Raw genomic sequence first — 27629 nt, forward strand, 5'->3', positions numbered from 1 at the left:
CACGCCCAGGGAAGGGCCTACAGGGTGAGCAGCCTGCAGCTCACACTCCTAGCTGGAGGGGAATGGCCTGCCACTCAGGTGCCCTTCATGTATGCCACATATGCAGTTGTCCATGCACTTGTCCCCACGTCTCCCCCTCAGACTTGCCACAAGGACTTTTGCTAGCATCCCTTATTTTTGTTTGGTGGCCTCCACATGCTTGCATAAGTGTCTCACAACACAAGAAAAAAATTATTACTGTCACACTCAGTATGGCCAGGGTAATAGCGTTATAAGGGTTAGTAACTTGGCTCTCAGGTTTTTCCAATGTTCAGCCAATCCCTGGAAGAAAGAGGAGGCTGTTGAGACAGACACTTTAGTCCCCTTGATTTTGTCCATGGCCTTAGTGACGTCATGCAGTTGTAACACAGTGAGCATCCCAAGCGCCCTTCATGAACTGAGAAAAAGTTGAGAACTCTAAGGTTCCATTGTCAGATACAGCGTATTGGGTGATGCAAATCCTATGTAATTCAGGGTGACTGTGAGCCTTAGCAACATAAACAGAACACTTCCTGGCTCCTGGTGGAGGTCTGGTTCTTGCTGAATGAGGAAAATAGTGGTTCAGTTCAGTTTATTTAAGTCATTTTGAGAGGCGAAGGCTGCTGCCACACAGGGGACACATTGTTTCCAGTGTGCACAGTGTGGATCCTCTGAGTGAGCGCAGCAGTGGCAGTGGCTATGGTGGCGATGGCGGCCACTAGGGCAACAATCCCAGCAATGATGAGGCCAATATCACGCCTTGTCTGGTGCAGGATCTCAGAAGATGCTTCCTCTGCATGTCCCATGGACTCCTCCACTCCTTGGACTGGTTCACTGGAAGCCAGGCTGCGGGGGGCATCTGAGGATCAATACACATTTAGCTGTCATAGCCGGTGTAGACAGGTTGTGAGCCAGCAGGATGCATTGACTGCACAAGGGATCTCTGCATGAGTGATATTTACACCATCAGAGGCAGTGATTATGAGCATGGCAAGGGTGGCGTGACACAAGCTTGTGCACAGTGGGTATGGGTATACTTTGGGATGAAGGTATATGTTGGGTTTAGGGCCCATTATCCACTCATGCATCCAGCCAGCTGCCACCCATTTGAAGGGTCTAGTGGCCAGCAATATTGGCCTGATATCCATCATGCCATATTGATTTCCTGCAAAATGGTTGGTGACAGATCATCCCAGGGAGCAGTTACTGCATTAGCCCACATGGTTTGAGGCACATGGCTTACATTCCAGGGAGCTGCACCCAACCCGGCACTTAGGTGTTGATCTTCTCCAAAGAAATTTCTCTTATCAAGGAGATAAGGTGTGGCTGCCACACATCGATTCCATGGGGTGCTGGCATTATAAGAGGGGGGCTTTCTAAAGAGTGTTGTTGGGCATGTTGGCAGGAAGAGTTTCTTGCACTTGCCATGGGGAGGTAGTCTATGGCTTTTGGTAGCGTTAACTACCAAGTATCAGTGAGAGACAGCCATCATAGGACTTGTTATATTGATCTACAAAAGTTTCATTAGCAAGAGCAAAAGAGAGAGGACGGTTCTGATTGTAGGTCTCAATATCAATGACGGAGAAACCACTCGGCCGAGCAGGTGTGGTAGTGCTGGTGTTCCCCTGCCCGAGGGGGGGGGTCCTTGTACGGCTACCTCAGGATCAATCAGGAGGAATTATTAGAAAAGAGCTTAGATAGGGCTCCTTCCCAATTGACCAGGCTAATTTGGTGGCCAAGGGTCCAAAGCCCAATTTACCTGGCAGGCAGTTTCACTGCAGGCACCCAGATGGGGTGAGGATTCTGTCAACATGTACAAACCCTGGACCCAGTTTTAGGAGGGACGCTGGACCATCATGCACTTGTGATGGGATCCAGCTGGGAGATTATAGGTAAATGGCAGGGCACAGTGAAGGGGGCCTACTGTTTATGGGTGGCTGTTTCCATGGAAAATTTTGAAGTTGAAAGAAAATTTGAAGCAAACAAGATTTTGTTCAAGGCATTGTGAGGGGATTTGGTAGAGCCTTCTCCCTCCCCCTGCCCCATTTTTGTAGCCTGGTCATTAATTCCTTGTGTGTTCTGTCTACAATGCATTAAACCTGAGGGTTATAGGGGATCCCAGTGACATGATTTCTGTGCCATGTAGAGCAAAATTCCTTGAAGGCTCTGCTTGCCCAGGCTGGACCAGTGTCAGTTTTCATGGAGAAAGGAGATGCCATGATCCCAAAGCACTTAAGTAGATGGGGATGGCCATTCCACAGCCTGAATAGGTATCAGTGACCACATAGTTATATTTTAATTTCCTGAAGGTACATAATGAGTGACATCCACTTGCCATAAGGCATTAGATTTTAATCTTGGGGATTTACTCCAGCAGGTTGTTAAGCGACAACAGGAAGGAAAGGGGCATATTTTTGTGGTCTTGACTAGCTGCTTGCAAGCCTCCTTGGTCAGTTCAGGAAATAATTTGCAGAGGCTCTGGGCATTCTCGCCAGAACTGTCCTGTCCCTCCACACCCCCAGCAGAGAGGCTTGAGCCCCTTCTGTCCCTGTATCCTGGGTGGCCAAATCCAGTCATCCACTGGGCTGCATTGTGCTGGCGCCTGCTGCTCTCTGTCCCTTGTTTAGTCCCTCCCTGATCACCTCCTTGGCTGTGGCTTCCCTTGCTTCTTCATGAGACACTTTTCCTTTCAAGCCTGGTTCACTCTGTCCATAAACTGTGGAAAGTCCTCAGTGGATTTTTGCCTTAAGCCCTGTGTATCCACTGTACCTCCCCCTCTGGTTCCTTCTAGCACATTCTTAAAGCAGAGAGTGAACCAGATTGACATAACCTGGTGGGCCTGTGGCTTGCACTATGAGAAGAGTAGATCCCCTCTCCCCACAAGCACTCAGCTGGGGGGTCAATATTTGTGGTGGGGTGAGGTTCCCCTGCTTTCACATTTGTCATAGAAGAAGGCCTTCCACTTCAAAAATGTTGTGGGCTCAGTAGCCGCTCTGGCTGGTCTCTCCTGTTAGAGTCTGTAAACAAGTCAGGATGGCGCCTGGCAAAATGCCAGAGGGAGTGGTTTGTGAAGTAACACCAGCGAGCCATTAAGTGTGGGGATTTTTTATTGGTTGACTGATGTATCTAGTTTATGCTAATTAAGATAAGCTGTGTGGAATGTATAAATACCTTTGTTGTCCTACAATAAATGGCTTCCACTCCTGCTATATCAACGTACACAAGTTGTTCGTCACCCCCCGGTTATTTTGCTGCAGCCGGACTGCGGCAGATGGTGGCCCATACGGGGAGCCCTGGGACACTCGGGGGTAAGTGACGAAAAAATGCTGCCCGTCCATAGATAGGACGGGAGCAAATCTGCTTGTCCCTAGGCAGATAGGGCGAGAGGAAAAATGGCCATTTTGAGAAAATGGAGAAGATTGATACAGTATGTTTGTGTCTTGTTTTGTCTTGAAATGTTGTATTGTCTTTGTGATGAAAATATAGAAGGGGTAAGAAGTAAATTACTAAGTGAAGGAGGCACCCCAGTGGAACCAAGAATAGTTAGGGCATGTGTTGATGGAAGCCCAGGAACTCTAGTCAGAAAAAGAAAGTTAAGAAGAAGGATTATCAGGAAAAAAGTTGCAGCAAAAGGCTATTACTGAATACTTTTCATTACCGGAGGGTGCGTGAATCGGCGCCGCGGCTGCCACATGCCCGAGCCGGTCACGGCGCAGCAAGGGCTTTCCAAGCAGAGGCAGCCGGCAATTCCCCGTCCCCAGCCTGGGGAGTGGGGCCCGGTGGCAGTTTCAGTCCGGGACACTCCCCAGGGCCATCTGGGGCTGCCCAGGCACTTCAGCCAGCAGAAGACGCTACTGGTGTCCCTGATGTTTGGTCATTTTCAATGCCAATAACTAAGCTACAATGGTTCTCCCACACCTGGAAGCTGATGAGTAATGAGCACTATTAATGCTTATTTCCAATGCAAAAAAACCTTGAGATAATGTACTAAATTGTTCAGAAGGTTGTTTTCTTAGTAGAATGCTACAGGATTTTCTTTAGCCATCCGGAGTTCCTGCCTTCATCCCAGTGCCGGTGAAAACGAAAGTGGAAGAATTTCCAGTGTTGCTGAGAACCGGACGAGACTTCGGATCAAGCTAGCTGCCTGCAGAACTTACCTGGACTGTGATTTACCTGGACTGTGAGTCAATCTATTGAGACATTGCTTTACCTGGACTGAGACAACAAACTGTAATCTGCAACAAGTTGTAACTCAACTCGGTATCTTTGCAAATTGTGTCATTGCTGGTATAATTTTTCCAAGGGCTTCTTGCATGGAGCCATCAATTGGCTTGGTATTGTGGCATTTTGTATCCTCCCCTTCTGCTTGTAGCAGATTATTTATGATATTTGTGTAAAAACCACTATGGTCGTTCTTTAAATTAAACAAAAGGGGGAAATGTTAGAGTCTGTAAACAAGTCAGGATGGTGCCTGGCAAAATGCCAGAGGGAGTGGTTTGTGAAGTAACACCAGCGAGCCATTAAGTGTGGGGATTTTTTATTGGTTGACTGATGTATCTAGTTTATGCTAATTAAGATAAGCTGTGTGGAATGTATAAATACCTTTGTTGTCCTACAATAAATGGCTTCCACTCCTGCTATATCAACGTACACAAGTTGTTCGTCATCCCCCGGTTATTTTGCTGCAGCCGGACTGCGGCACTCTCCAGTGTGCAGGGCATTAAGTTCAAGAGTGAATGATTTGAGCACTTGATCTGCAGATGGCCCCCGGGGCTCATCCCATGTACTGCCTTCTTTCCCTCCTTCAGGGCACCCAATGACTGTGGGTACCAACCGGCAGGGCGCTGTGGCGGCGCTGTGTTGGTGGCAGGCTGAGTTCCTCTCCATCAACTTTCATCTCCTCTCTTCCACAGACCTTCCAAAGGCTCTCTGGCCACTTGGAGTGGGTTTCTGGAGACCATGGCTCGCGCCTGTCTGGTGGCCTGGTCATTTCCAAGCCATCAGGGCCACATGTTGAGCAGTGCTAATTGCATTCTTAACTATACATTGCTACAACTTTTATGGTTAGGAGGAATCATCCTTAAGTTTCAGAATCTGCTCTGGCAAAAGGGTCACAAAAGTCAGGCCCTTCATACTCTCTTGGGTTCCTCTCACCCATACTAATTCCGACCTGCATTTCCATGCAGACAACAGGTGGTTTGCTCGGGAATGGGACAGACCCTGTCCACTTGCTCCAGGCAGGGCTGCAGAGACATTGCTTTTTTGGCAAATGAAGCATGTGGGGTCTGCCCACTGGGCAACATTTATAGTTACTCTCTTACCTTGTGCTCCAACCATTCATTTATCTGTCTCCTAACAAAGGGCAGAAAAAGACAACATGCTTCCTTGCAAGCCTATGGGAGGGAAATACCCAGCCATGCTGAACTCAGCTTTGACGCCATCAAGGAAGACACAGTGGTTCACACCAAGAGCCCTGAGAGAGCTGGGAGGTTCCAGCTAAGACGCTGAGAGCACCACTGTGAACTCAGCAAACTACAGAAGCAGGACTCGGGGGCTGCTGCCAGTGTGGCCCTGGTACCAGCCAGCAGGGTCAGGTCTGCACATCCAGGTGTGGGGGACAGGCCCTGTGCTGTTATAAAACCCACAGCGCTGCCCTTAGTCAGGCACCCAGAAGACCAACCCTGCAAGGGTGCTGAGAGCTGCAGGCGGACACCTCATCTGCCCCACGGCTCAGAGGACAGCAGTGGCCCTTATGGAGCTGACCCTGAGGCTGTGGGCCGGTCACTCCCTGGGCCCTCACTCCTTGTCCCCTTTTCTGTTCCCCAGCATCAGCTTTCTCACCTCCCTGTTTCTGAGTGTGCAGATGAGGGGTTCAGGAGGGGGTGACGGGGTTGTAGAAGAGCATGAGGACCTTGCCCCGGTCCCGAGAGGAGCAGCTCCTGGCTGCATGTACTTGAAGATGATGTTCCCGTAGGACAGGGAGCCCAGGGTGAGGTGGGCCGCAGGTGTTGAAGACTGTCTTCCTGAGGACGACTGCATTCTGAGCACAGCACTGATGATGTGGCCACAGGAGACCAGGAGGAAGACCACGGGAAACAGCATGATGCCCACATCCAGGACAAGGACAGTGCCCTCAATAGCCACCATGCTGACACAGGCCACACGATCAGGATAGGTATCTCACACAGGAAGTGATCCTTCTTCTTGTGCGCACAGCAGTGTAACCATAGGCTCACTGACACATGACCAAGGAATTGACTGCACCACAGCCTGGAAATCATGATCACTGTGTAGGGCAGGGGCTTCCAGATAGCCACTAACCTGTCATAGGCCGTGACAGCCAGCAGCAGTCCCTCCACTCCACCCAGGCCCAGGAACAGGAAGAGCTGGACTGTGCCCCTGCAGAGCTGATGACCTTGTCGTGGACACGTAGTTTGTGCCGCAGCTGGGGATGGAGCTGGGGGTGAAGCTGAGGTCCTGGAAGGACGAAGGGGGTAAGGAGTACACGGGCGTGTGGAGGTGGGGTCCAGCTGTGACACCAGGATGATGGAGTGTGGCCCAGCAGGGTCAGCAGGTGGGCTACCGGGAGGACCACAGGGAGGACCCTCTTCACATTGGGGAAATTAGAGAATCCCACGAGGATAAAGAGGCCCTGGGTGCTGCCATTGGTCCCATCGATCTCTATGGCACCTGAGGAGAGGTGTCAACAGCAGAAACGGCAAGGGCTGCTGGAGTGTGGGCTCCTAGCCAGGCTTCAAGCAGCACCGTGAGGACTTGTTTACTGACTCAGATAACCTCTATCTGTGCTGTGCAGGCTCTGCTGGGATTATTATTATTGTTCCCAAGTTATAGAAAGGAAACAGTGAATGTCCCACGTGGAGGGGCAGACCTGGTCTGCACCCAGGAAATGTGGCTGCCATCTTCACCCTTATCCACCCCCGATTCAGTGTTACTGCAGAACAGGAGGACACACACCTGCTGAGCTCCATCCTTTGCTTCTTCCAGCTACACAAGTTCCTGAGCTCCTGTCAAAACCTCAGAGGCACAAAGAATACCCCAAACAACCACCTGATAGGATTTAGGACACAATGTGCAGCTGATCCTTGAACATCATGGGGTTGAAGTACAAGGGCAGCTCATACAGAAATCTGGTTCAGTCTATAAAACAAACAGAGATTTACAAGCATTTGATAAACTAAAAGACAAAACATGTAACTAAATATTCATTCTTTAAAATAAATATTTATTTTTTTTCTTTTTTAGGTGGACACAATGACTTTATTTCATAGTTGTGTGGTGCTGACCATCGAACCTAGTGTCTGCTGCATGCTAGGTGAGCACAGCACCATGGAGCCACAGCCCCACCCTACATATTCAATCTTTATCAGAAATTTAGAATGTCATGAATGCATAAATCTATGCTGTCATTATGATACTTTATCATTTACTACTATAAAATACACACAAATCTCATGTAAAGGGTGAAAATATATCAACATTTCCAGAAACAGAGACCATACAAGGAGCCACTTGCAAAGGAGAGAAATAAAAAGCAAAGCAAAACTGCAGCAGCAGCATCCCTGCAGGAGAGGAACTCGGGGACCCTGGTGCTGCACCATGACCTCAGCCACCCCTGTGGCGGGAAACGTGTCCTTCTCCTCACTTGAGCAATGGGGACAGGATCCTAAGCCCCTGGCCCCTGTGTGGAGGTTACTGCTCAGGCTTCTGACTCCCAATAGGAAACCCAGGCTCCTGGGACCCCCAACAGTCCTGACCCCGGGACCCTCTCCTCACAGTGGAGAGGACGTGACCCAGAGACACCCCAGACAAAAGGCACCCTGTGCATGGAACTTCCCCTGGAGGATGCAGGGATGTGCCCAGAGGAGCATCCTGGGTCCTCAACCCTAGGGAGCCCCTCACCCTCTTCACCCAGCATCCAGATTGCTCCCTTGTCAGATGAAATATGTAAAAACCTCCCATGAAATCAAGCTAAAAAGAACACAGAAATGAGACAATCTCTGTGACAACACATTCACCATTATTTTTGCCAAAACGTCACAATTTCCAACTCATGATGTAAACCATGGTCGTGGAGCTGTGCTCCATTAGGTCATGGCTCAGACTCTGAGTCTGAGGGGGACAACTTCAAATAACACCCACTTAAAGCCTGTGACGTGCCCACCCCAGAGCTTGGACGGGGGGGGGGGGGGGGGGGAAGCAATTTTTGCTTCTGTAGACCATGGAACAGTGGGACCCGGTGAGCACTGCTGGACCCGGACACTGACTGCCTCACGTTCGTCTCACAGCTTTACCCAAGAGAAACGATTGCATTTGTGCTGACTGCGCAGGAGACAGCCCCCTGGGGTGCTCTGACAACCACATGCTGGGCAGCTGGCCCCTGAGTCCAACCTGAGCTGTGAATTCTGCTGTCGGGAGTCACTTTAAGTCCTGTGTAGGGGAGTATGGAACAGCTGCTGTGCCCCACAACACATTGGGCATCACCCCCATTCAGACAGTGAGGTGTGGCTCCAGGAGTAGGAGTCCGCCAGTGGGGTTACACCCTCCTGTTCCTTTGGAATCCTACTCTGTGCCCTTTTGGGATAGAATGTTCCTTGGAACCTCCCCTTCTGTGTCCCCTTCCCTTGCTCTGCCCTTGATCCCCACACAGCACATGAGATGGGCGTGGCCTTCCAGGATGTCAACCTACTGGCAGCAGACATCAGGAAGACTCCACCCCCTGAATCTTGACCCTATCCTCATTTGAGTGGCTTCTCCCCAATAAAATGGGGCTCCAGGCCTGCTCTCTCTCATTCTTACCGGCCTTGCCTCCTTTGGGGGAGCTGGGTGAGGGAGCCATCACAGAACCAAAGAAAAAGACATTTCTCTGTCTCTGTGTGACAATGTCATGCAGCCCAGTTCACCTGGAGTGACCCTGACTGGTTTAGTCCTATGTCGGGACAAGTGGTGTCCTGTACTTGAACTTCAGTGTCAATTTTAGAAATTTAGTGAGTTTGGAATTTCTCTCCAGAAGTTAAGTGCACTTAGGATTTCAGAGTGTTGTGGGTTGAATTGTAGAAAGTAAGGGAATTAGACAGAAGAAGAAGTTGTGATGTTAAACTCATAAGATCTGGGAATTTTTCGTCTGTAGAAAGATAAACAAAAAATATTTTTGCAATTCTAGAAACCATAAGTAAATATAAAGAATTATGAAGGTGATTCACGGGATATGTTGCTAAGTTCGGTGCTCTCCTAAGGGAAAGTTGCTTTTCTGAAAAGTTTTTGATTTACCATTTTTACATTCAAAGGATTTTTCTCCAGTAACGTTCTACATGTATATGAGTGAAACAGTAATAACAGAAAAGTTTACCAATTGTTTACATGCATACTATTTCTCTGCAGTATCTGTTCTTTCACTTGTATGAAGCAGACAGGATGTGGCAAAAGCTTTTCCACATTGTTGTTATTCATAGCGCTTTTCTCTGGTATGTATTCTTCCATGTCTCTGAAGCGTAGAGGATGTAGCAAAGGCTTTGCCACACTGCTTACATTCATTGGGCTTCTCTCCAGTGTGCATTCTTTCATGAATCTGAAGGTAACTGGATGTAGTAAAGGCTTTGCCACACTGTTGACATTCATAGGGCTTTTCTCCGGTATGTATTCTTCCATGTATATGAAGCTTAGTGGATGTAGCAAAGGCTTTGCCACACTGCTTACATGCATAGGGCTTCTCTCCAGTGTGAGTTTTTTCATGTGAGTGAAGGTGAGAGGACTGAGCGAAGGCTTTCCCACACTGCTTACATTCATAGGGCTTCTCTCCAGTATGAGTTCGTTCATGTATCTGAAGGTAGGAGGCAGTAGTAAAGGCTTTTCCACACTGTTGACATTCATAGGGCTTTTGTCCGGTATGTATTCTTCCATGTATATGAAGCTCATGAGATGTAGCAAAGGCTTTGCCACACTGCTTACATTCATAGGGCTTCTCTCCAGTATGCCTTCTCTGATGTACTCTAAGTAAACTGGGATAAGCAAAGTCTTTCCCACATACCTTACAATTTAAACCTTCCTTCCCCATGTGTGTGATCCTGTGCCTTTGAAGACTTGTGTATGAAATACAGGTCTGACCACCTCGTTTACATTTATGGAGTTTCTCTCCACAATGAGTTCCTTCATGTCTTCTAAATAAAGAGGAGAAATCAAAGGCTTTCCCACATATGTCCCATTGAAAAAGTTTATCTCCACTGTGTGTTATCATGTGTCTTGGAACACTGGTGGGATAAGAAGAGGCTTCACCACATTGCTGATATATATAGGGTTGCCACCCAGTATGAGTATCTCCATGCCTTTGAATGTCACTGGAGTGACTGATGACTTTCCCATGTACTGTAGATTCATAAAGTCCATCTCCAGTTTGTAGTAACATTTGTGTGTGAATATTTTTGGGAGAAACCAGAGAATTCTTACATTGTTTAAATTCACATGGCTTCTCTTCACATTCCTCATGCTTGTAGTATTTGTGTCCAGAGTATGATGTGATCTGCCTATGAAGGAATGAAGGTCATATGAAGTCTTTTGCACACCTAATGAAGTGACATGGATTTACTCTATTAACATTTTTCTTTGTTCAAGTAAGAATTGGAATCGATTTGAAGGTTCTCCCACACTATCTTGTGCCTTTGAGTTTACCATATGACTTCTTTAAGGAAGAAGAAGTGACCAGCATGTAATCAATGCTTGATTCATTCACCATTTTCTATGTATTGATAGATTTTTACATTACTACCAACATCAGGTAAAGGCTAGGTTTGCTGACTTGTTCAACTTGCCTAAAAATAAGGAGATTGAAAGCAAACAATCCTTTTCAACACAGCTTCTCTATGGCTATTATCCAAATAGTGGTATTCACATATGCAATTTCATAGTACTTTTTGAATGTCAAATACTTTGAAAAGACTGAATATCTGTTACAGCTAAGTATATATTTCTGGTAAAAAACACTATAAGAAGAAATACTTCTCAAATTATGCATACTTCTTTGGTTGGTTTGCTTTAAAAATGATATGACAGTTCTCAGACCCCCTCGTGGACTCCTCTTGTGAGTACACTTACCTTACATTGCTCCCAGAGTTTTCAATATGGTCTTCAGTGATCTTGTCTTCCCATTTCTTTCCTAAAATGAGAACACAACAATCTTTATGAGTATTTAGGAGCTAGAAATGCTTTACCAAATCCTAGGTGCCATTTATGCTGCAATAATTCACCAATTGATTCCCTTTTCACCTTCTGCATAAATGACCAAAATAAACATGAGTTCTCGATTTGATTAATTTTAGAAACGTCATTATTACCTATAGAAGCCAGGTTTCTGAGGACTTCCAGCATCACATCTCTGTAAAGGTTCTTCTGGGAAGGATCCAGCAAAGCCCACTCCTCCTTGGTGAAGTTCACAGCCACATCCTCAAAGGTCACTGAGATCTAAAATATCCCCCCCAAATGTATAGTGGAGGCCAGGAGAGATTGACAGCATGAGAAATCTATACTCAACATGCATGATGTTCATATGATTCCCTGGCCTCTCGATTAATTCCACGATTTGGTCCATCAAATCTTTACTGTACTCAACTTCTTCCAGCCATTCCAACACTAGAAATTGGCTACTCAGAAGGCAAACATCATAGTGATTTATACCTTTTCTTTGGGGAGTTCACAGGAAGTAAGACAGGCTCCCAGATTACTCCTAACTTCTTTATTGGTTGCATCTCTATTACATGTCCTAGAAACGTGTTGTGTGGTACAGAGCTAATATAAGCACTTTTGATAGTACTTATGTTTAGAAAACAAAGGTGATGAGTAGGAAATTGCAGGAATCATGAAACTAAGAGATTCTGCCAATTACAGTGGCTCCCTGGACCTACAAAGTTAATATAGACAACATGGTATTTACTGATGTCTTGTTTCCTCTGAAAGTCTATTGTTCCATACTTAAAGAAATGCCTAGAACCAGCCCCCACGCACACCCTCTGGGCATGGGGTCACTAAAAAGATACCTTCACAGACAACATTGAGACAAACTTCCACACAGGTTGTCACAATGCATTAGCTGGAGATTGAGCTCATCCTGTGTGATTACACTGAGAACAACTAGAAGTTTGCAGGTACTTTACTCCAGAACAAATTTAGTTAACTAGCTTACTATTAAATGGCCAAAACAAACATGAGTTCTCGATTTGATTAATTTAATTTATTTATTAATAAACACAACAATTTGATAATTTCCTGTGGTTACTGTCAAACCAGAATGGGGGAAGTGAAAGATGGCACATGTCTTAGAAATAACTCAATGACCCAAAAATGTCCCCTTGTCCAAACAACAGCCTTACAAAATTTTATAACCCTAAAGACAATCTTCTTAATAAACAGAAGGCACTACATTTCTAAGTCTCATAGCAGCAAGGCATGTTCAATGATTGTCAAACTCTTCTTAACAGCAGCCGGTTCACTACCATAATGTAGTCATGAGACACATACCAATGTTCTGCTCAAGGACATTTTGATCAATGTTGGGCTTTATGTGCAATGGTTGTCTGTTGTGAAAGAGATTCATCGTGCCTGTAGCAATGGTGGTGCCAACAAACCTAAGGGAGACGATCACCCAGAGTGTGGTCAAGCAACAAGTCTGTAGCCCAGATTCCTGAACTATCCCACACAGTCTGGGTGTGAAACAGGCCACCACTCACATCTGTAAGCATGCTAGGATGTCTGCACCATGATGGAACAGGCAAAAAGAAAACGTCTCTGCCACTGACACAGAACCACACGCAAGGACTGAGAACATACAGAACCACCCCAAACAATGAAGAATGCACATTTACACTCAGAGACATCAGCCCAACTCTGTCAGGACAATGATGCAGGCAGGAGGGCTTCATGGGCCTTCAACCCTTGGGAAGCACACTGAGGACTCTGGGTCACAGCAAGACTGCACAGGACATAACCCACACCCCTACAAGTGCACCACCAGTGAAATCCCATGTATGCCCAAAGATCATGAGAGCAAAAGCAAAAATCAGATCAGGAGCAGGTGAAAAGCCTCCAGGGAAGGGGACATGAAACAAGACTCTCAACAGACACAGGGCAAAGTGGTGACTCAAGAGAAAATGTGACCATTTTGAAGGAAAAAAAAACGTAAAAGTCCATCACAGGAAATTCATAGAGAATACCCGAGGTGTGCTGTATAGGTATCCAAGTCATCCAACACACATTTCAGAAAAGGAGCTAAAAGCAATTATTGAAACTGTCACTTCAAAAAACCAGAGAAAGAAGAGCAAGGTAAACCTAAATTAACCACAGGAAGGTAACAGAGAAGGTGTGGATGAAACCCCAATCAGGAAATCCACAGTCCGCAAAATCAACTTCTTCATGAACATCAGCATCTCTGATAAACTGACATAAGGCTAAGAATACAGAGGACAAGGACTGGGGATGTGGCTCAGTGGAAGAGTGCTTGTCTATGCCCTGGGAAAAACTGGGTTCAATCCTCACTGACACAGAAAAAGAAAGAATTAAAAGTGTAAATTATACAATAACATTAAAGAAAAAAGCAAAGAGGACTGAAAACCTACTAACAGATTTAAAATTGTCATCGTCCACAATGCATTGGGACTTCAAGATTATCTTAAATGTGCTTGACAAAAATTAGGCAACTTGCAAAAACTGGACCATTTCAGTGAGAGAGAGTTTTTTTATTTTTACACACAAGGGGAAATACACAAAATAGATGAGCATATGGCTGCTGAAAAAAATAGACTCAATAACTAATTACTACTAAAAAAGGTACGGCAAGGCTCTAACATCACAAACAGGCTTCCATGAGACACATAAAAACTGCCACCAATTTTCTACATTTTTTCCAGAACATAGAAGCTCAGTTAAAATCTTCTAATTCTTTCTGAGGCATAAGTTACCATATTATCCAAATTAAATGGATCAAGAAAAGTATTAAATAGAAAACTATGAATGATGCTCATAATCACAAATGCAAAATTCAATCATGAATGCAAAAAACTCTATGATTAAGTCATCACACTTCAGGTGTCTATAAAAATGATGTGAAAATTATGGGCACAGGAACCCTCACTACAGTGACTACAGCATCCATATCCAGAACTGCCCAAAGCTAGATGCAAGGAAGATGAAGATGCGTCTTTCAATACTGAATGGACAAGCTGCAGTTTGGCCACCTCAAAGAACATCACCCAGAAAACAAGCTCTGCAGCCTGGAAAGATACAGCACCCTTAAAGGCAGACTGGAAAGTGAGAGAAGCCAGTTTGAAATGGCCAAGTGCAGTAAGATTCCAAGTCAAGAACATTCTGGAATGAACATTATAGATGCACTAGCAGAACTGATGGGTGCCAGGGACTCAGGGAGCACAGAGGGAGGAAGGAATGAGAGGAGTGATGAACAGGTGGAACACAAGATTCCCAGAGCAGTGAAACTCTTCTGTACATTTTCTTGTATACTATGTGACACACAAAGTCACATAACACAGAGGAGGAACCTAAGGTAAATTGTGAACTTGGGCTTATGATAACGTTTTGCTTCATCCATTCTCTTTATCAAATGTTCAACCCTGGTTTAGTAACTAACAAACATCATACACCAATGGAATATGTTGAAAACAGTGGAGACTATCGGCTGGATAGAAGGGGTATTCGATACTATGAGTAATGGCACATTTAATTGTCACCTTGATTGGATTAAAAGATACAGTGATTAATAAGCTTTGGGGTGTGTCCATGAGGGTGTGTCTACAAATGATTGGCATGTGGAACAGCGAATCAAAATGGAGAACCTCCTTAAGCTAGGCAGCACCATCCAATAGGATAGTGTCTTGGGAGGCACAAAAGTTGGAAGAAGAAGGAAGCAGCAGCAGAGCAAGCTCCTTTCTTCTCAACGGGTTCTTGATGGCTGCTGCAATGGTCTGAGGATATCAGACTCTGCCTACCTCACTCTCCCAAAGTGGACTCTGCCTGTGATTCTCCAGGGAGTTTCCAGAACCTTTGGTCTGGACTAGGGCAGCACCACTGATCTCTCTTGTTCTGAGGTTTCAGCCTCTTGGACTCTGCAGCTACTACTTCTCAAGCTCTCCAGCTGCAGATGGCCACTCTGGACATCCAGCTTCAGGTCAAGTAGGCCAATCTAATAAGTCTCCCTTTTATAACCACACTTCGTGTTGATGCTGTTCCTCTAGAAATCATTGACTAACAAACTATAAGTCTAAAATTGCTCTGAAAAACAAAATTGATTTAATAAGAAAATGAATGAACTACCATGCCATAAACTTTAACAAATATAAACATAAGAAACAATATTACATAATGAATACCTTTCCCAAATAATAATGCAAAAAATAAAGCAAAGAAGAAAAGTCATAGTTACAAATTTCAAAACTATGAACGAAACTGATTTTCACTACTATTTCCATCTGGAAAGAAACTGGATGATAAAACTTTTTTTTAATATATATTAATTCTTTAGTTCTAGCTGGGCACAATTTTTTTAATTTAATATTTATGTGGTGCTGAGGATTGAACTCAAGGCCTCACGCATGCTAGGTGAGCGCTTTTTCTCTGAGCCACAATCCAAACCCCTGGATGATAAATCTGTAAAAGGTATTCTAACTGCTGGTGTGGTGGTGTGCACCTGTAATTTCAGCCACTAGGGTGGTCAAGGCATGGAACTGGCAAGTTGGAGGCTCTCTCTGCAATTTAGCAAGACACCCAGAAAGTTTGTGAAACTTGGTCTTCATCAACAATAAATGGGGGGACTGGGATTGTAGCTGAGTGGCAGAGCACTTGCTAGCATGTATGAGGCACTGGGTATGATCCTTAGCACCACAGATAAATTAACAAAAATAAGGTATTCTGTCCCTCTACAACTATACAAAATAAAAATAAAAATAAATAGGTACATAATAAATAGGAAGGGCTGAGGACGTGCTCAGTGGTCAAGTGCCTCTAGGTTTGTTACCCAGTAAAACAACTTCCCACCTCCAAAATGCTGCTCACACATTGAAATTCATTTTTTTGAGGACAACATAAGCATGATCAAGTCCCTGGCTTCAATCCCAGCACTCAATACATCAGCAAATAAGTAAACCCCAGTCTACAATACTAATTTTCTTGGGGTGGAGAGTAGCTCAGTAGTAAGAACTTGAAAGCCTTTGGTTCAATCCTCAACAGTCCATGTACACACACACACACACACACACACACACACAAGAACAAAAAAAATCCTGAAAATATACGTAATGAGTGATAAAAAAGATTATAATACAAAAGATACACAATGAGAGGCAACAAAAATCAATGAAAAGACAACACACTTTCTTACAAAGGAGACAGAACTTGACCATGATCTACACTCTTTGAAAAAACAAAGAGCATTTCAGTAAATTATGTGAAATTCAGGGCATGGATTATTGTGTTTTATGGGGTGAACTTCGAAAAACTATATCTAAAATGAAAATACTACACTGTATCTAAGACCAGTGAAAATATTGTACAGGACAGAGAGAGTAGAGAGAGCATTTATGTTACTCCCAAGTTTCATAAGCTAAAAGGCCAGCTCCCAAATGGGTAGCCCTAGGAGGAGGTAATTAGGAGGGAACAGGAATCAGGTGACATGGTGGGAGTGCTTGTGAGAAGATCAGCACCCTCACTGAGACATATATATCTCTCCTTTTCAGAAAACAGGTGTCATTTATTATTTCACTGATAAAGTATTCAGTGATTTTTAAATGATCACAGTTGGGTATTTTAGGTATTGCCATATTGTCCTTAAAACTTCCAATGAAGATGGGTGTGATGGTGCACATCTGTAACCCCCGTGGTTCAGGGGTCAGAGGCCCAAGTTGATGTAGCAAGACCCTGACTCAAAAGGAAGAATCTAAAAGGGGCCAGGGATGTGGCTCAGTGGCGAAGCACCTCTGAGTTCCATTCCTGATACCAAAAAACACACAGCTAACATGAACCCGCCAAGTCCAGACAACAAGAGTAACAACAAACTGTCATTCCTGTCAAATTCATCAGCTTGTCAACGACTGTAACTAATTTACATAAAATCAAATTCATAAATTTATCCACCATAATTTTTGTAGAAATGGATTCATTTCCTGCAGCAATAATGGTAGACAGAGTTTCTCTGTATCTTAAGTGGCATTGTGGAATCTAGGACATGAATTTCAATTGGAAATCATTGAAAAGACAAGATCAAATCTCACCAATTTTCTATGCATACTCAGGGGTAGCAAAAGATAAATTAGATGTGTTTACTTATTTATTTATTGTTTGTTTGTTTGTTTTTCGGTTCTGTTCTTTTTCTATGGTTTGGGATCAGAGATTAAACCCAGAGGAACTTTACTGATAAGTCACAACCCCAGACATAAGGCCTGGCTAAGTCCCTAAGGCTGTACTCAATTTTACAATCCTACTGCCTCAGCTTCTGGAACAGCAAGGATCACAGGTGTGCACCACTGTACCTGGCTGTAATTCTTTTCACAATGGAAATGTAACTAGACTTTTAAAAATCCACTTCTTTCTTGCCTATTTAATAATAGTCCATCCCATTTGGCTCTGAAAAAATAGACCTGGGCCTCAAAATGTGAGTAGAGCATTGCAAAGTGATACACAGAAAGCTTTGGTGCTGAGGGAGCACACATGTGTCAGCTTCAAGTGGCAGGGAAGGTCCCTGACAGCTGGGACATGACCTCTCCTGGTCTTGCTTCCTGAAAGCCTCTAGGATCACCCTCCCAGGGACCTAGACCATGACTCCAGTCTACGAGGCATTTCAGGTTTGCACAGCTCTGCACTGGGGTGGGTGTTGCTTATGCTCTGGGAGTGGTTTCGCTCCATCACACTGTGAAACTACAAGGGCAGGAATCACTGGTGTCCTGGCCCCTCAGCACCAGCATCCACAGGCTGACTGGCCACCTCTTTCCATGGAATGGGAACAGAGCTTGGGAAAAACAAGGTCCCAAGGAAGTAGCTGTCTAGATGAGGCCTGTTCCAGGAGATTCCTCAGCCCAGAGCCCCCAGCAGCTTCCCTGAGAGGCTGCACCCCACACCTCAGGCTGTCCTCTACGAGCAACTGACAAAGGGCCTGAAGTTCTGTTCACCCTGCAGGGACCAGGGCAGCTGTGGGCACCTTGTGGCAGCTCCAGGAGAGGACAGTGGCTGAGGACATAGGACCCTGTGAGGCGTCCAAAGGGAACCTCTGCCCAAGAAATCTGACATGGTGTCTACACCTAAGGAAGATAAAGGGAGAAGCACAAGATTTTTACAGCTGTGAACTCAAGTTCTCTATACAGTTGCATCTACATCAAAGAACCTTCAGAGTATTTGACTTGGCTAACCAGACCACCATGAGGGTAGAAAGGCAGGATCCTGTATGGAGAGCAAAAATTATCTTGGGCTATCTTAAGCCCTTTAATACCCAATTATCTTAATTTCTGTATCAGACCACAATTCTCAAAACTATTAAATTTCTCAGAATATATAACTACCCTTACCAGATATCTAGTCCCTACCATCTACCAAAGTAAGAATGTAATAACAACAGACAGAAGAAATTTCTTTTTTCTTCCTTTCTTTCTGTAGCCCACCAGTCTGATGATCCTACCAATGCAATTGGTTAATGTAGTGATACACAGTTTCTTTTATAAAAGTTCATGTAGGCCATGCACAGTGCCACACAACTGTAATCCCAGTAGCTTTAGAGGATAAAGTAGGAGGACTGCTAAATTCAAAGTCAGTCTCAGCAATTTAGTGAGGCCAGAAGGAACTTGATGAGATCATGTCTCAAAATACAATCTAAAAAGGACTGATTCTGGCTCAGTGATTAAGTGCCCCAGGGTTTAACCCTTGTCTTTCAGGGTGGGACACATACATCATTTAGGGTCACTTGAATCCATGTTCCTGACTATGGTCATTAATATTTAAATCAAAATGAACTATTTTCCATAGCTGGGATTGCCAATGCCTTTAATGTCAACAGCTTGAGAAACTGAAGCAGGAGGGTCAGGACTTACAGGCCAGGCTGGGCAACATAGCCAGACCCCATCTGAAAATCAAATTTAAAGAGTTGGGGATGAAGAACAGAAGAATGAATCAAACACTATTATCCTATGTGCACATATGACTACAGGACTGGTGTGAAACCACATCAAGTACAACCAGAAAAAGGAGCAGTGACACTCTATTTATGTGTACTGTGTGAAAATGCATTATAATGCCATGTATAACTAATAAAAACAAATTTAAGTAAATAAATGATTTATGTCAAATTGGGGCCGGGGGGCTTGGAACATAACCCAAGATTCAATATCCCTAGTTTCTATGTACAAATGCCTTTTTCCTTTTAAAGTAATTATTTTGACCAAACACAGGGAACTGTTAAATGATTATTCTTTCCTCTCAAGTATAATAATCACAAATAGAAAACAAATGCTTTCAAAAGTGTTCTTCTTACCAGGGACACAGGCCTTGTTAGAATGGCCTTAGGCCTGAGCCTAAGCAACTCCATTTTAGAAGACCTGCAGTTTCACCAGGCACATCCACAGATCCCTCCAGTAAGGCCTCAAACAAGTTCCTTCCCCTCACCCTGATAAAGAGAGTGAAGCCTCTGACAGGCTGTCCTTGCCTGATAAGACGGAAAGGCAAGAGGATCAGGGTGGAGATGATCCCAGGGTAAATGATGTCACTGAGAAATAGGGTGGTAGCTGATAAGGATTGAAAGCATGATCAAAATCCCCCAAATTTAGTATAAATGATAGAGCTGATGAGCAGGAATTCAGCCAACAGAAACAAGGATGCACTCGAGCTGGAGAGTCTGATGAGGACCTGACATCCCATCACTTGGCATCTTTCCTGAGCCTCTGCAAGATCCTCACCATTCTCAAACTCTACTGCCTCATCTGGACCTTGGTGAGAGCTGCACCTCCTCCCTAGGACCCCCTCCTCAACTGGTCCTCTGCACCACACCAGGAAATGCTTGCCTTGGTTCCAGACCTGGTCACCGAGGTCTGAGTGAGTGTGCATCTGCTGGACTCACAGCCTAAGATATAAGATCTTTGAACTTAGCATGCAGAGGGAATGTCATCAGCTTATCATAATTAAATGTGTTTTCCAGTGCTTAGAATGAATCTAGAATTGTTTGCTGTGAATTAATTAACCTAGAATTGTTGCAGTTAGGGGGATAAACAAGTCAAGATGGCACCTGGCTTTTAGCCAAAAGAAGTAGTGGTTGAGAAGTAAGGCCAGCAAGCCATTAAGATGATAGAGATTCCTTAATGAGTGACTGCTGTGTCTAGATTATGTCAATTAAGTTAAGCTGTGTGTAATCATTAAGATGATGATTCCTTATTGGTTGACTGTTATACCTAGTTTTTGTTAACTGAATACACAGCTTGTTCTTAATTATGTAGATATACCCCTACTGTCCTACAATAAACGGCTCCCACTCCTGCTGTATCCACCTTCACAAGTTGATCTTCACCCCCCAGTTAGTTTGCTGCTTCCAGGCTGTGGCACATTTTGCTGTGAATTGATTATGTCTATGGCAATGCCTAGCATTAAGGATTGTTGTTTTCTTGATTAAGAACCTATACAGTTCAACTGTATTAAGTAATTTGAGTGAATAGAGCATTGAAAGGGGCACAAGTGTGTGGACATTCTTTATTTCTCCCCTTGACTGCATAAGTCACAGTTTTGCCCCCTCCACACAGCCCTGTAATCCCAGGAACTTTGGAGGCTGAAGCAGAAGTGAAGCCAGATTTACAGATAGGTAGTTAGGTAAATTGGGTCTAATATTGTGTAAGATAAATAAAACAGAGGCCCTTATAGAGAATGGAGTCCTGGAAACCAGAGCAGCAATTGAAATGTTAATGTCCCCAAGGCAGGAATCCATTCTAAGGAACTGTTTATCATAATCCAAAAGCCACCCCAGGCCTTTCCTGCCCTGATTACTCCTCCAGCCCACCAATCTCCCACCTTTTGGACCTTCCCACCTGCATTCTATCACTGCAACATAATGAGAAACAAAGTGTGGGAAAGCGGAAAGAAGACTTTAGCTATAAAAGAGGGAAGACCTTCCCCTTACAGGGATTCCACCTCTTGGGTCCCCTTCTTCCTGTGGGGAGAAGTCTTTTCTGCTGTCCTTTAATAAACCTCTACTTTCCACTCTACACTTGCCTCAGCGTGCTTCTCTGGTGTTATACTTCAGCATTTGGGGAAGCAAGGACTCGTCACTGGTAAACAGCGGTAACAGAAGGATCACAGGTTGGAGACCAGCTTCCACACCAAGTGGGTGCACACCTCAAAAATCAGTAAAAGTGGAGGCTGGGGATGTGGCTGATAAAGCTCCCCGAGTTTGGGTCCCCAATTAAAAGAAAAGAACTATTCTCTCCAATATTTCATTAGATGAAAAGTGACAATTAGCGGACGGTGTCCATTTGGACCAAGTGGGAAGAACGAACGTCTGGCCGAGCTGTGAGCTGGAGGGAAGGTGGGGTTTAGAAGGGAGGAGGCGCCTGCAATTTGGGGAACCTACAGCAGCCTCCAGAGGAGCTCCCCTGGGAGAAGGAGGGCGCATGTGTGGCCCTGCTTCCTCCACGTTGGGAAGAGTGGGTCGGCCACCAGTAGGGAGCAAAGGGGACACCAGGGACCTGACCCGCCCTTCCAAACCCAGGGAACCAGGGGACAGGGTCCAGGGCCACCCTCCAGCGGGCACTCTGCCACACTCAGCAGCTCACCTCAAAAACCCAAAACCCAGCTCACCCCACGAGACCAAGGGACAGGGCCACGACTCCGCTGCGCTCCCCAGCTCACCCGGGCACCTGGCCCCAAGGCAGGTGGTGACGCGTGCCTTCTGCCCTGGTCGCAAACTCACCATTTTTGTCTTCTGTGGTGACTCGCCGTCCTCTCGAGGAACCTCCAGGCACCCGAGACGGGGATGGGGGGGGACACAGGCAGCGCAGAGTCACCTGAGTCCCTGGAGCAGAGAACTCTTGGCTTGAAGGATGAGGAGGGGAGTCCCTGAGGAAGAAACGCTCGCGAGATTGCGGAAGCCCGCCCTTCCTCTCCCTCTGCGCACTGATTGGGCAGTTTCCCCAGCATCCGGGATGGACGGCCTCCAGGCCCGCCTCTGCATCGTGATTGACATGCAACAACATCCAATCACTGGCTGAAATTGGGTAGAGTGACAGATGCTTGGCCCCAGCCCTTTTCAGGCAGAGCTTTTCAGCTGTGCTGGGAACTAATCCAGGTGGGAAGCCTTGGCTTAGCCTCTGGTGCAGAGGTGACACCTGGCGCTGAGCTAGGCTTCAGCCATAGAGTGCTTTCTGAGCATGGCGAGGCCCTGGGTTTAACCTCAACACAAAAACAAAGCACAGCTTCTCAGGGAGGGTGAGGCTGGAGGAGCCCAAGGTCAGGTCAGTGTCTGCAAACAATGAGACCCTCTCTTTTTATTTTATTTTTTTTAAGTTGTAGATAATACAATCTTTATTTATTTCTTTTTATGTGGTGCTAAGGATCGAACCCAGTGTCTCATGTGTGTGAGGCAGGCATTCTACCACTGAGGTACAACAACAGCCCCGAGAGACCCTCTCTTAAAATAAAATGAAAAGGGTGGGGATGTAGCTCAGTGGTCCAGGTCAAGCCCCACTGGGTTTATTATATATATATATATATATATATATATATATATATATATATATATATATATATATATATATATATACCTCAGGCAAATTAGAAAGACACGGTCTCCATATTTTTGAAACACTCTTTAAAGATATCATATATATCCCACATAAATATGATATCTACTAATGAAAACAATTTGAAAATTATTTTAGTAATTCTCATTACCTCATGGCCTCTGATCTTTGAGGAGGCAGCCTGAGCTATAAAAGGAAACATCTGGGGTTCAGGCTGTGGCTCAGTGTTCCATCCCCAGCAGAGAAAGGGGTGGGTTGGAGGGGAGGCAGGCAACCCTCTCAAACAGCAATGTGCAGCGGAAATAAAATGGGCGCCTTGTGCTCAATGTAGATAGTCTACATTCCAGAATTATCAATTCTTATGTACAGACCTGACTCTGCTGATCCCACAAGTCTCCTCTGCTGTTTGCCCTAAAAGCAAAAAGAAAAGGTGTTGATTGAAAGCAGGAAAGGAAGTTTGACCAGTGCAGCTACACCAGGGAGACAAGGAAACCCTCTCCTTACCCTGTGTTTAGGTGCTGACAAGGGCTGTAAGATTTTCAAGAAAGGGAAATCATTGTCATGAATGTATAGGGGAAATTGTATGTAGGAGTTAATATTAATTGTAAAAGAATAATATCATATTATTATTGCAGTAGGTGATATGCAAGTAATATCATAATATGTAGAATTGTATTAGGTTAGGCTTCAGGCATCTGTAGTCTCATAACATGTCTGTGAGCTCAAGCTCATTTGCCCCCTTGAAACATGTCATTCCATTGCACAGACTGACCTCATTATTTTCTCTCAGTATAAAGTCCCCCTTTGTGAACTCTTTTTATGTCAAGGTTTCAGATGCACCAACATTTTCAAGAAAAGCCACAAGCCCATCTGCATCCTGCCTAGGAAGCAATGTACCCCCAGAAGCTGACCCAGTGCTCTCAGCTTCCTGGGTTTCAACTGATAGTTAAACCAGAAAGAAATGATAACCCTGCTCAGCTCTGCCAGAAAGCCCGCATATAAAACATAAAAATGTGTCACTTGGGGCCAATACACCCTGCCATATTAACCCCAATAATGGAAAGTATATACCATTTTATTCTCTTCTCTTAAGTTGGACTTTGTGAAGTCTTTCACATCCTGCACAGTGTCTCACATTCATTCTACCCAACAATTTTGCCCATGGACCAGGGGGGCTCTTGTGTAAAAAGTGTGGAAACATGGGCACATAGCTGCCCAGAGCTGAGAATTGAATCCCAGGTGCTTTTATTGTTCCCCATGTGGAGATTCAATTGATGGTGGGGGCACTTTAGCACTGAGCTGCATCCCCAGCCCCCCTTTTCATTGTGGTTCAAAGAAGGTGGGTGGGAGCATAAGTGTGATGGATCTGAGAAAATAACCCCAGATGGTGACTCCAACCTGTTATCAGACCAATGAGGAAATAAGAAGTACAAGCATGGTGGTGCAGGACTGTAATCCCAGCCTCTCAGGAGGCTGAGACAGGAGGATTGATTGCTCAAGCCAGCATCAGCAAAAATAGGGTGCTAAGCAACTCAGTGAGATCTTGACTCTAAATAAAATACAAAACAGGGCTAGGGATGTGGTGAAGTGGCCAATTGCCCCTGGATGATTGGAAGGATGGGTGAATGGGTGGGAGGATGCATGGACTGATGGGAAGATGTATGTATGTCTGAATGGATGGCTGGATGAATGGGTAGATGGGTGGGCAAATACACAAATCCATGATGCATGGGTGCTGGGAGCCATTAGCCAAGTAGGTATGACAATTTCCTTGCAAGCGTACCCCATGTTGCTGACATTTGCAGTGACATTGAATGTAGGTGACCTTGCTCAAGGACCAAGGCGGATTAGGGTGTTCCCGGTTTAAGATAATTGGGTTTAGGGCATTCCAGGTTTAAGATTATTCCTCCTGGGAATAGGGCGTATCCTGCTGCCTGAGTTCCCCTTGAGTTCTCATGGGATTTAGACAGTATTTTTTGAGAGATAGAAGCCCAGTGGAGGTGGATTTGGGCAGAGAACGTGGATTTGGGCAGAGAACGTGGATTTCCCCAGAACATGATTGTAGACGGCTGGTGTGAGTTTGGGAATAAAGAGTTGCTGTTTGAATCTACAAGCTGTGTGGTGGCTCGTGATTGTGTGCCCAGCCAGACTGTGGCATTTGTGCCCAGCCAGACTGCGGCACATGGGAGAGAAAATGGGCAGATTGGTGGAAGCAGGGATGGCTGGTACATAGACAGAAGGATAGATATATACACAGATGCATGCTGATGGATTTGAGTAATGATAGTGATTTGCTAATCCTGAGAATAAAGGGCTCAGAACTGAGTACACTTCTACAAGCCTGTATGACATCATGTACACAGTTTAGCCAAAATAAAAAAATTCGCCACACTCTCTAAGATCCTCTGGCCTTCAAAGTCCCCCACTCAGACCATCTCTTTTGCCCCCATATTGGCGATGTCTCCCCCACACCCCACTAAGACATAATTTTTTCCCTAGTCCCCAGTCATACTGGGGATCAGGGTTTCTGTGAACTCAGGATATGCAAGTGTCTTTTGCACCCATAGCTTTCAAATCCTTTGGGTCCAAACCCAGCAGTGGCATTGCTGGGTCATATTGTGATTCAATCCTAAGCTTTTGAGAGGCCACCACATTGTTCTGCCAAGGGCCACCTGGAGCCCCAGGAGTTGGGAGAGGCAGGAAGGAGCTTCCGTGGAGCCTGTGGAGGGAGCTGGACACCATTGTAAGAGGTGGGTCCTGTCCACATCTGGCCCTTAGAACCCCTGAGTGGGACCTGGTGTGGGAACTGGGTCTCTGCAGAAGTAGTCAGTGAAAGATCCTGAGATGGGTTCCTTCTGGGTCAGGGGCCCTTATGCAATGGCAGTGTCCACACAAGAGACAGAAGAGAGGACACAGACACAGAGATGGAGCCACATGGAGACAGAGGCAGAGACTGGAATTATGGGGCCACCTGAAGCCCCAGGAGCTGGGAGAGGCAGGCAGGAGCCTCCCTGGATCCTGTGGAGGGAGCTCATCCTTGTGACCACTGGTCTCAGTCCTTGGCCCTCCAGGGCTGGGGGAGGGGGTGGTAGTTTTTTATTTCCTGCGTTATGACAACTGGTTTTACAAGCCTCCTCCGTGGTGTTCAATCTGCAATCCCCACGTGCTTGTGTGTCTGGTGCACGGCTCCATGTCAGAAGCGTTTGCTTCTGTACATTGCTTCCAAGGAAACCGGGCTTTGTGTTTATGTGGGCTGTGTCTCATCCAGCAACGAAGCGTGATCAAAAGCCCCCAAATTTAGTATAAATGATAGAGCTGATGAACAGGGATTCAGCCAGCAGAAACAAGGATGCACTCGAGCTGGAGAGCCTGCTGAGGACCTGACATCCCATCACTTGTCATCATTCCTGATTCTCTGCATGATCCTCACCGCTCTTAACCTTTACCGCCTCATCTGGACCTTGGTGACAGCCCCAACTCCTCCCTATGACCCCCTCCTCAACCGGTCATCCGCTCCACACTCCACGCTAGGGAAAGCCTACCTTGGTTCCAGACCTGATTACCACGGTCTGAGTGAGTGTGCATCTGCTGGACTCAAAGCCTAGGACTTAAGACCTTTGAACTTAGCATGCAGAGGGAATGTCTGTCACTAGCCTGTCCTGATTAAGTGTGTTTTGCAGTGCTTAGAATGAATCTAGAACTGTTTTCTGTGGATTGATTATGTCTATTGCAGTGCCCAGCATTAAGGATTGTGTTTTCTTGATTAAGAACCTATAGAGTGAAACTGTATGGAGTAACTTGAGTGAATAAAGCATTGGAAGGGACATTCTTTATTTTTCCCCTCGACTGCATACATCGCAATTTTGCCCCCTCGCAACCTAAAGATTTTTTGGAATCTATATTCTAGGAGTCAATGTTTGGAGGGTAAGAGGAAAAAGGAAACATTTTTCGTGGTGCGACTTGACACAGGGGATTTTCTGCTGGTAGAGAGGCAAATTGTGTTTTTCTGCTATTTTTTCAAATGTGCTCAAACAGTTTGTACTGAGCCTCTTCCCTGCATTCTTGTCCCATTGGGGTGGGAACACCTTTAACTCAGCTGCAGGACAGAGGACCAGCCCCTGCTCCCTAAAAGGTCTTAACTAGCCCCACCCAGCTGTGCTTTTGACCCTTAAGCAACCTGGCCAGGGGGCCAAAGGCAGACTGCCTTAGGGTCGGACAGTAATGCTGACCTCTGCCTTTAAATCACTGTTTTAAAGTGCCCACGCTCTGGAAAGGGAAAATGCAAAAGATGGGAGAACACGAGGGGCGAGGGGAAGACACAGGGAAACAGTCCATTAAGGAGGAGAGAGCTGACGCCTGACCTGGGGACCCAGGCAGCTGCACCAGCCACAGCCAGTTCTGGGCTGTTCCATCACCATGGTAACCAGGGGAGCCTGGGGGCGGAGCCTGGCTGCCTCATCAGGCCTTTCCCATTTTCCAGGGCTTCCCATGGCTCCTTCCTCTGTCACCCAGGCAGGGCATGTGGTCCCGCCTTCCAGCCACTAACCTGTGCTTCCTGTTTACTGTTGTGGGCCACTGGGGCTGCAAGGAGCCTGCATTTTTAAGAATGTGCACCTGAAATACAAGAGATCTCTTTCAGGCACAATCTGACTCCACAGGCTTCTCTGTTGCAGCCCTAAGCCCGACTCGCTCTGAAGCTAAATCTGTGTGTGTGTGTGTGTGTGTGTGTGTGAACAGCTTGCTTTACAGTGCTTCTTTTTGCTCTTCATGGTAATATTACTAAATAATGTTCCGTTGATGAGAGGTCACAAACATAGTCTTCTTATAATTTTGGAGATC

The 27629-nt window shown here is 45.5% G+C and overlaps 1 protein-coding gene across 2 annotated transcripts; it reads right to left on the reverse strand.

Annotated features, from left to right (window-relative positions):
* LOC139703478 (zinc finger protein 124-like) lies at positions 1-22121 on the reverse strand. 2 transcript variants are annotated; one of them, XM_071606958.1, is made up of 5 exons: positions 21962-22121; positions 11364-11490; positions 11125-11185; positions 10480-10556; positions 1-877 (listed from the first exon to the last, which is right to left on the reverse strand). In XM_071606958.1, the coding sequence occupies exons 1-5, from the start codon at positions 21962-21964 to the stop codon at positions 615-617; spliced, it is 531 nt and encodes a 176-aa protein (XP_071463059.1). In that variant the 5' UTR covers positions 21965-22121; the 3' UTR covers positions 1-614. The 2 variants fall into 2 exon arrangements, with proteins under 2 accessions (XP_071463059.1, XP_071463058.1); XM_071606957.1 differs by lacking the exon at positions 1-877 and having other exon boundaries at positions 7241-10556; positions 21962-22119.
* Between the last annotated feature and the right edge of the window lie 5508 nt (positions 22122-27629).

Source organism: Marmota flaviventris, chromosome Y, assembly GCF_047511675.1.
Source record: "Marmota flaviventris isolate mMarFla1 chromosome Y, mMarFla1.hap1, whole genome shotgun sequence".
Classification (NCBI taxonomy): domain Eukaryota; kingdom Metazoa; phylum Chordata; class Mammalia; order Rodentia; family Sciuridae; genus Marmota; species Marmota flaviventris.

Coding starts and splice junctions, on each gene's coding strand:
- LOC139703478 (XM_071606957.1), bottom strand. Junction 11,186..11,363: donor CAGAAACCTGGCTTCTATAG/GTAATAATGACG, acceptor TTCTCATTTTAG/GAAAGAAATGGGAAGACAAG. Junction 10,557..11,124: donor AACTCTGGGAGCAATGTAAG/GTAAGTGTACTC, acceptor ATTCCTTCATAG/GCAGATCACATCATACTCTG.